Below are 9,562 nucleotides of genomic sequence, written 5' to 3'. Positions count from 1 at the left end.
GCCCAGGCTGGAGTGCAGTGGCCGGATCTCAGCTCACTGCAAGCTCCGCCTCCCGGGTTCACGCCATTCTCCTGCCTCAGCCTCCCGAGTAGCTGGGACTACAGGCGCCTGCCACCTCACCCGGCTAGTTTTTTGTATTTCTTAGTAGAGACGGGGTTTCACTGTGTTAGCCAGGATGGTCTCGATCTCCTGACCTCGTGATCCGCCGGTCTCGGCCTCCCAAAGTGCTGGGATTACAGGCTTGAGCCACCGCGCCCGGCCTTTTTTTTTTTTTTAAGACAGGGACTTGTTCTATCACCCAGATTTCAGTGCAGTGGTGCCATACTTCAGCCTCCAACTCCTGGACTCAAGCAATCCTTCTGCCTCAGGCTCCTGAGTAGCTGGAACTACAGGGGCACACCACGACATTCGGCTAATTATTTTATTTTTTGTAGACCAGGCTTTGTTGCCCAGCCTGGTCTCGAACGCCTGGGCTCAAGCGATTCTACCGCCTCGGCCTCCCAAAGTGCTGGGATTACAGGTGTGAGCCACCGCGCCCAGCCGCTTTATGGAATTTTTTTTTTTTTGAGACAGAGTCTTGCTCTTGTTGCCCAGGCTGGAGTGCAGCGGTGTGACCTTGGCTCACTGCAACCTCTGCCTCCCGGGTTCAAGGATTCTCCTGCCTGAGCCTTCCGAGTAGCTGGGATTACAGGCACCCACCATCACACCACGTTAATTTTTTGTATTTTTAGTAGAGATGGGGTTTCATCATGTTGGCCAAGGCTGGTCTGGAACTCTTGACGTCAGGTGATCCACCCAACTCAGCCTTCAAAGTGCTGGGATTACAGGCATGAGCCATCACGCCCGGCTTTTTTTTTTTTTTTTTTTTTGAGATGGATTCTCGCTCTGTCGCCAGGCTGGAGTGCCATGGTGCGATCTCGACTCACTGCAACCTCTGCCTCCCGGGTTCAAGGTATTCTCCTGCTTCAGCCTCCCGAGTAGCTGGGGCTACAGGTGCGTGCCACCACGCCCAGCTAATTTTTCTATTTTTGGTAGAGACAGGGTTTCACCATGTTGGCCAGGATGTTCTTGATCTCTTGACCTCGTGATCCACTCGCCTCCGCCTCCCAAAGTGCTGGGATTACAGACGTGGGCCACCGCGCCCGGCCTACTTTACGGATTTTGCAAGTCATTTTCTCTCTCTAGGCTTCAGTTTCCTCATCTGCAAAATTGGGAGGCCCTGATTCTGACAGTTATAAAATTCCTGGGAGCAATGGAAGATAATGTTATTTAGTAAGATGCTGTGAGAGGAATTATGATGAGAGGGTGAAGAAGGTGGGGTGGGTGCACGGGTGAAGAACGGATCTGAGGACTGTGAGGCACGGCTGAGGGCTCAGGAAAGAGGTTCCTCTTACAAATTTTAAGGCTATAGGACCACCCACACTTTTTGGGGGATCATATTCCACCTTTGTCCCGGCCCCGCCTCCGCCCCACCCTTCTCCCCTCCCCTTCCTTCCCCTCCTGTCCCACAAGACTGAGAAGCGCCACACTTCGTATGGCCGCCACAGTGGTCCGCTTTCCACTGCTCTAGGGTTGCGCGCGCTCTCACGCTGCCACCTCACTCGCGTGTCTGCTCGCCCTCGGCCCCTTCCGATTGGCTCATTACGTAAGTGACGTAAGGGCTCCAGCCTCCCCCTAACTTATCCCTGGCTTGCCCCGCCTCCTCCTGGCTTCTTCTAGCGCGAGTGGAAACCTAACCTGCCCCGTCGCCGCCGTGCGGGAGGAGCCAGTAGAGCTGTCCAAACCAGGAAGGCGATGGCTATGGCGGTGGCGCGCACGCACGCACGCACGCACGCACGCCAGCGGCCGGCGGGGCCGCAGGCTCGCGCCCGGGCTCGCCCCGCGCCGCGCCAGAGGCTCGCGCACTCAGCAGGTTGGGCTGCGGCGGCGGCGGCGGCAGCTGTGGAAGCTGAGGCGCTGCGCGTGAGAGGTCCCAGATACGTCTGCGGTTCCGGCTCCGCCACCCTCTGCCTCTCTCCCCCAGGTGTCGGAGTTGAGTGCGGAAGGAGGGAACTGCCCTAGCCTAGGGAAACCAGAGCACACCCCTGGCTCCTGCCGACACCGCCCTCTCCTTCCCAGCCGCGGGCCTCGCTCGGTGCTAGGCTACTCTGCCGGGAGGCGGCGGCGGCTGCCAGTCTGTGGAGAGTCCTGCTGCCCTCCAGCCGGGCTCCTCCACCGGGCCTTGCAGGGGCCGAGAGAGCTCGGCGCCCGCCCTTCCGCTCGCCTTTTTCGTCAGCCGTCTGGAGCAGCATCGGTCAGGGAGGTCTCTGGGCTGAGGCGGCGGCAGCTCCTCTAGTTCCACCATGTCCGCGGGCGGAGACTTCGGGAATCCGCTGAGGAAATTCAAGCTGGTGTTCCTGGGGGAGCAAAGCGGTGAGTGCGTGGCTCCCCCACTCCTGGCAGCTGGCCGCAGCGTCCCCGCACCGCCCCCGGTGCGGCCCTTCCGTCCGCGGAGGCTCCCAGCCCGCCTAGCGTCCGCGCTCGTTGCCACCGCAGCCCTTCCCGATGTGCCCCCCGGTGCCACTGGCTCTCCGCCTGGATCTGTCGGCCGAGATTTTACCCTGTTCCCCGGGTTCTTCAATCCTTGACTTGCCGTCTCCGTTCCCCGCAGTCCGGCCGTCTCCGGTCGATCTGCCCCCCCTCCTCAGCCCTCACCCCGCCCAGCCTCTTGTCCGTCCCTTTCTTCCTCCGGTCTCCGTCGTTTCCCCTACCCCAGTACCCTTTCTTGAGCCCCACCCTTATTCCTTGCTCTTTTCCCAGTTCCTCGGCTCTGTGAGGCCCACTCAGGGAAGCCCTACTCCTGAGAACGGGCCCTCTTCAACCTTGGCCAAGGAGGGTGGGATCTGGGCGTTGTTTTCCCCAGAGGCTTGGCCCTGAGAAGTGCTGATGTCGTCGAAGGTGGGAAGGGGTGGTCGTAGAAAAAATTATTAAATGGTTTTCACCTGGGTGGGAAATTAGTCGGGCCATAGAGGAAACATCTGAATTGGAGACGACTTGAGCATGGGGTGGTTGGGGGTGAAAGGGGTAGCGTCGGCAGTGGAGATTTTTGCCCGTTAGGTTAGATGGGGCTGTGGCTTGTCGGAAAACCTCATTTTGTTCTGTTGACTTCCATCACTGACAATTCTTTTGGCAGTGTTGATGATTTTTCAATCTCTGCCAGATGCTATGTCATGATCATTTTACTTGGAATATTTCTCATCTCACCTACCCTTTTTCTCTTTTCAACGTGAAGCAGCGTTTGAGTCTCATGGTGGTACAAACGGGAATTACTGGGGAAATGTTAATTATTCATTTCTTGAGTATTTTCCAATGATATATTGAGGATTCATGTGAGAGAAGGCTTGGAATAACATCTTTGTTTTGTCGAATTTCCTTTGGAAAATGGAGTAGAGTAGGAATAAACTCATCTAGTTATCTAAATTAGATTTAAATACCATTTGGGCTAAATAATTCTTTTATGCTTCATATTCCGTACTATCTGATGAGTGAAATTGTTATGTCATTTACCTGGTCAGGTTCTGCTGTCACTGTACTTCCGTATTAGATACAAGATCCTAATTTTGTGATGGTCGTTTCTACGATTACTTCTTGTAGTAATTTCAGTTTTATGCTGTATTATACAAACTTGACAGTCGACAATTCAGGGACGATTACCCTCCTTTGTTTTTCTCACACTTTGCATGACCGTCTTTAAAATTAAGACATTGAGAGACTAGTTCTGAGTCATGAAACACTGAGTACCTACTAGGTGTTTTAGGTGAGGTTATAGAAAACATTAATTATTTGTTTTGACTAGAAGGCATATAAGTGATATAAACTCATAGCTTTTATTACTACTTTGAACTATTTATACTGATTTGTATGCCATTACAGAGGTTAATACTCTTGCAAAATTGCCTCCCGTTAGAACTGGGAAATCATTTTTCTCCTTTCATATGTAGATTATCTTCCCCTCCTCCCTTTTGGGGGTAAAAATACGACCTCCTTGCTTTTCGCTTACATATTTTCCTGAGGTAAGTATAAACTTGTGTCTTTAGGTTAGTAACTTGGTAGAACCTATGGAGTTGATCCTGGTCCAACTTTTATATGTCAATTTCAGGATAGTTCCCAAACATAAAATAAAGCTTATTGATCATTATTGGTAAAAAGGATCCAAAGTGCTTATTGTGCATTCTAAGGATATTATTGCCTTTCTTACGTTGTGATGCACAGCTATTTAGTTTGCATGAAAAAACTCATTCATTTCCCTGTCTAAAAATATTTTAGCATGAATGGAGTGCTTAACTTCCTAAGTATCTTCAGGTTTCCTTTGAATTTCTTGAGTATTTGTATATGTTCTAATTCATAATGGAGAGTTTTATGGCTCCTAATTTCGTACCTTGTTTAAGCCTCTACTACCCTCCTCCCTCCATTACTGAAGCCTGGTTAGATTTTTTTTTTTTTAATAGACTTCATTTTTTAGAACAGTTTTAGACTTACAGAAAAATCGAAAAGATAGTGCAGAGTTCCCATATATCCACACATCTAGTTTCGCCTGTTATTAACATCTTGTATTAGTGTGGCACATTTGTTACAATTAATGAACTAATATTGATATGTTATTATTAACTCAAGTCCATAGTTTATTTAGATTTTTAGTTTTAACCTAATGTCCTTTTTCTGTTTCAGCATTCAATTCAGGATGTCAAGTTAATTATCTTTTGAAGTTACTATATTGCCAAGTAATGCCATTCAGTAGCTTTGACAATGAAAGATTGATCTCTGTTTTCATGGTCAGTGTCTGTAGTTTTCTTATGCATTAGTAGAGGTCTGTAGACTCCATGTCGTTTGGATGTAACTCTTCATGAATTATTTATTTTTAGGTCTGTTAGAATTCCACAATTCAGCTTTCAAAGACTATAATCTGTGGCAAGTCTTGTTTTTTCCTTAATAGCATTTACCACCTTTATAATTATCTTATTTTTTGTGTGTTTGTTTTTATTTCCCACAGAAGAATGCAACTCCCATGAAGATAAAAACTGTTACCTTTTTTGTTCAGTGTATCCCCATTGCCTAGCATAGAGCCAGGCTCATAGTAGCTGCTTAGACATGTTGGGTGAATGAATGGTGGCTGAATCTAATAGTAATGAAAGCTAGTAGCCTATATTACACTCTTTGACATGGTGAAGTTCACATTTTTTCCGTATGCAATTGATAGTTTAACAATAACACTTAAAACTTACATCATTTGATTGTATACAGGAATCTATCAGATACTTAAGTGGGTAGAGAAACCAATCATTTAAAGGCCCAACCATTTCATTCAAAAAATAGGACTGACCTGAATTTTGTACTTTTTTGTTTTTGAGTTGAGCAGAATTAGTCTTCCTTTGTTAAAGTTGTTGTTAAATTATTAATGTAACACATGAAAAGTATTCAAATTATACTAATGATGTGCTTATGTGCTTATGGAACTGATCTGAAATTAGGTTTTATTTGGCTTGTCAAAAATTTAAGATACTAGGGTGGGTGCGGTGGTTCATGCCTGTAATCCCAGCACTTTAGGAGGCTGAGATGGGTGAATCATCTGAGGTCAGCAGTTCAAGACCAGCCTGGCCAACATGGTGGAGGCCCACCCCCCTACCCCCCGGCCTGGTCTCTACAAAAATACGAAAATTAGCCAGGCATGATGGTGGGTGCCTATAATCCCAGCTACTCAGGAGGCTGAGGCAGGAGAATCGCTTGAACCCAGGAGGCGGAGGGTGCAGTGAGCCGAGATCATGCCATTGCACTCCAGCCTGGGCGACAGAGTGAGACTCTGCCTCAAGGAAAAGAAATATATATATATATATATATATATGTGTATATTTAAGATACTATGCTCTATGATGAAAATGAATTACGTCAGTACATGAAGCAGATTGAGTTAATGACATCAATCTTAACCTTGGATAAATTCTTATGGTTTAATAAGGGAATGTTTGGCCGGGCGTGGGGGCTCACACCTGTAATCCCAGCACTTTAGGAGGCCCAGATGCGTGGATCACCTGAGGTCAGGTGATCCTGACGAACATGGCAAAATCCCATCTCTACTAAAAATACAAAAATTAGCTGGGTGTGGTGGCGTGTGCCTGTAATCCCAGCTACTCAGGAGGCTGAGGCAGAAGAATCACTTGAACACCCAGGAGGTGGAGGTTGCAGTGAACTGAGATCGCCCCACTGCACTCCACCCTGGGCCTCAGAGTGAGACTTTGTCTCTGAATGAATGAATGAATGAATGAATGTTGAAATACCCAATTGGAAGTTTCCTTGAGGAGTCTGTTTTGTTACTACCTCTGGCTATTGTCTTGAGATGCGGAGGCACTTTTAGTAATGTCACTGAGTGGTTTACAGTAGAAGATTTTACTATGTATACATGTTACCAATTATAAATTAGGAGAAGTAGTGGCAGAGAGAAGCGCACACTCAGCCTACTACTGCTTTTTTCATTTTATATTGCCTTTTCTTTTTTACATCAATGCTGATTGAATTGCAATATGTTAGATAAGGAAAAATGTCTTACTGTCAGAGACTAGCAGTACTGACCAGGTTGTTGTTGTTTTTCTTTTGAGACAGGGTCTAACTCTGTCACTCAGACTGGAGTGCAGTAGTGCGATCTCAGCTCACTGCACCTTCTATCTCCCAGGCTCAAGTGATCCTCCCACCTCAGCCTCCCAAGTAGCTGAGACAGCAGGCATGCACCACCACGCCTGGCTAATTTTTGTATTTTTTTGTAAAGATGGGATTTTACCATGTTGCCCAGGCTGGTCTCAAACTTTTGAGCTGATCGTCTGGCCTCAGCCTCCCAAAGTGCTGGGATTACAGGTGTGAGCCACCATGCCTGGCCAGTATTGAACATTTTATATTGGCTGGATCAGTGGTTTTTAAACTTTTTTTTCCCCAAAACCTCTTTCCGCTCTTACAAATTTTTGAGGATCCTAAAGAGCTCTGTTAATGTGGTTGTTATTGTTCTTCCTCCTCTTCCTCCTCTTCTTCTTTCTCCTCTTTGTCCTTCTTCTCCTTGTCCTTCTCCTCCTCTTGTTCTTTTTCTTCTTCCTCTTCCTCTTCCTCTTCCTCCCGCCTTCCTTCCCCCTTCCTCCCCCTTCCCCCTTCTCCCTTCCTCCTTTCCACTTCCCCCTTCTCCCTTCCTTCCCCCTTTCTTCTTCCCCTTTCCTTCCCCCTTCCCCCTTCTCCTTGGATGCAGTGACTGTTCACAGGGGCTATCATGGCCAGCTGCAGCCTTGTCTCAAGCTCTCCTGCCTCAGCCTCCCTAGTAGCTGGGACTATAGGCACATGCTACTGTGCCTTACTTTTGTTTATGTGTTTTATATCAATATTTACTGTACTGAAAAAAAAATTAAAAAATATTTAATATGTTAAAAAATAATAGGGCCAAGCGTGGTGGCTCATGCTTGTAATCCTAGCATTTTAGGAGGCCGAGGCAAGCAGATCACTTGAGGCCAGAAGTTTGAGACCAGCCTGGCCAACATGGTGAAACCCCATCTCTACTAAAAATACAAAGAAATTAGCCTGGCATGGTGGCGGATGGTCCCAGTGGTAGTCCCAAGCTACTCAGGAGGCTAAGGCAGGAGAATCGCTTGAACCTGGGAGGCGGAGGTTGCAGTAAGCCAAGATCACGCCATTGCACTCCAGCCTGGGCAACAAGAGCAAAACTCCATCTCAAATAATAATAATAATAATAAACCCATTGCATATTAACACCTTTTTTTTGACAGCCTCCCTCAGTTGCCCAGGATGGAGTGAGTGCCTCCCGGGTTCCAGTGATTTTCATGCCTCAGCCTCCTGAGTAGCTGGGACCACAGGCACACGCCACCATGCCTGGCTAATTTTTCGTCTTTTTAGTAGAGACAGGGTTTTGCTATATTGGCCAGGCTGGTCTCAAACTCCTGGCCTCAAGTGACCTGCTTGCCTTAGTTTCCCAAAGTGCTGGGATTACAGGCATGAGCCACCATGCCTAGCCTTCATGTTAACATCATTTCTGAAATGAAAAAGAATTATTTTCCAAACAGAGATTTAGTGAGAGTGACATTGTTTTACATATTTGCAAATCTCTTTAATGTCTGACTTGATAGAGGACAATTGGATTTGCATAGCTGCTTATGCATTCAATCCTGTAATATTACACATCATATAGGCCCTGGGGAACTCCACAATACATTTCAAGAGAGTAAGAGTGAAAAATTCAAATAACATCTTAATATTATAAAAATGGTTTTGACATCCAGGAGTTTGTGGACCTCCCCAAGGGTCTTGGGAGATCCCAAGGGGTCAGTGGACCACTTTTTGTAAACTGCTGGGTTAGGTAATACTAAGCCAATTGTATTTCATGTTACAATGTTGCCAGTTTTTCATGTCTTGTTCTGAGGCCTTAAAACTAAATGGTAGAGTTAATGATTTAGAACATTAAAGGACTGGTAGAGATGGAGAGTAAGAGTCTAGATTGCATGTTTCAGCAGTGGCTACTGACCTTTGGCAGATTACTCAACATCTCTTTATGCTCCATTTTTCCTTATGTATAACATAAAGATAATAGACCTACCATAGAGTTATTGTGACGTTTAAATTAGTCAAATAATGCAAAACATTGAGAAGAGTGCTGGCCACATGAGAAGGGCTCAGAAAGTGTTTTAATTTAACAAATGTTTATTGAAAATTGCTACAGTGTCAGGTGGTTTGGTAGTGCCTACTTTTAAGGAATTTATATTTTATCAGGGAAGAAATATACAATACCTAATACAATATAGTATGATGAGTGCAGTTGCTTTTAAAAGTAGAGCTAAGGCTGGGTGTGGTGGCTCACACCTGTAATCCCGGCACTTTGGGAGGCCTAGGTGGGCAGATCACTTGAGGTCTGGAGTTGGAGACCAGCCTGGCCAACATGGTGAAACCCTGGCTCTACTAAAATACAAAAAATTAGCTGGGCATGATGGTGGATGTCTGTAATCCCATCTACTCAGGAGGCTGAGGCAGGAGAGTCACTTGAATCCAGGAAGCGGAGGTTGCAGTGAGTGGCCATGTTGGCCAGGTTGGTCTTGAACTCCTTGCTCTCTCACCCAGGCTGCAGTACAGGGGTGTCATTATAGCTCACTGCAGCCACGAGCTCCTGGGCTCAAGTGATCCTCCCACCTCAGCCTCTGGAGCTGTTGGTATTAGAGGCATGCGCCATTGTGCTCAGCTGATTAAAAAATTTTTTTTAGCAAACGAGGTCTTGCTGTGTTGCCAGGCTGCTTTCCAACTCCCGGGCTCAAGTGATTGTCCTGCCTCAAGCTCCTGACTCTGGAATTACAGGCTTGCACCACCTCACCTGGCTTGGACTTTTTATTAGACTTCCTGATTTTATTTCATCTGGTCTCCTCCATTTCCTTATGCTTCTGTTTTAATTCTCATAAGATTTTTCTCAACTTTCTTCCATTCTATTATTTTTTTTTTCTGCTGTCATTTTAATTTCTTTTTTTTTTTTTTTTTTTTTTTTTTTTTTTTTTTT

General features: G+C 46.4%; 1 protein-coding gene across 4 annotated transcripts in view; it reads left to right on the top strand.

The window, feature by feature from the left end:
• Nucleotides 1–1,819: 1,819 nt before the first annotated feature.
• Nucleotides 1,820–9,562, top strand: part of RAB6A (RAB6A, member RAS oncogene family) — a 98,519-nt gene continuing 90,776 nt past the window's right edge. For 3 of the 4 annotated variants that reach the window (XM_025355305.1, XM_025355306.1, XM_025355308.1), the window contains exon 1: nt 1,820–2,412. In XM_025355305.1, the coding sequence (XP_025211090.1) occupies nt 2,343–2,412 (70 nt within the window). In that variant the 5' untranslated portion in view covers nt 1,820–2,342. Of the gene's footprint in view, nt 2,413–2,897; nt 2,938–9,562 lie in introns of those variants that run through there. The other variant, XM_025355307.1, reaches the window with a different exon arrangement.

The sequence above is a fragment of the Theropithecus gelada genome, chromosome 14, assembly GCF_003255815.1.
Source record: "Theropithecus gelada isolate Dixy chromosome 14, Tgel_1.0, whole genome shotgun sequence".
In the NCBI taxonomy this organism is placed as follows: domain Eukaryota; kingdom Metazoa; phylum Chordata; class Mammalia; order Primates; family Cercopithecidae; genus Theropithecus; species Theropithecus gelada.
The sequence above is the reverse complement of the archived record's forward strand: the minus strand, read 5'-3'. Positions and strand labels throughout refer to the sequence as shown.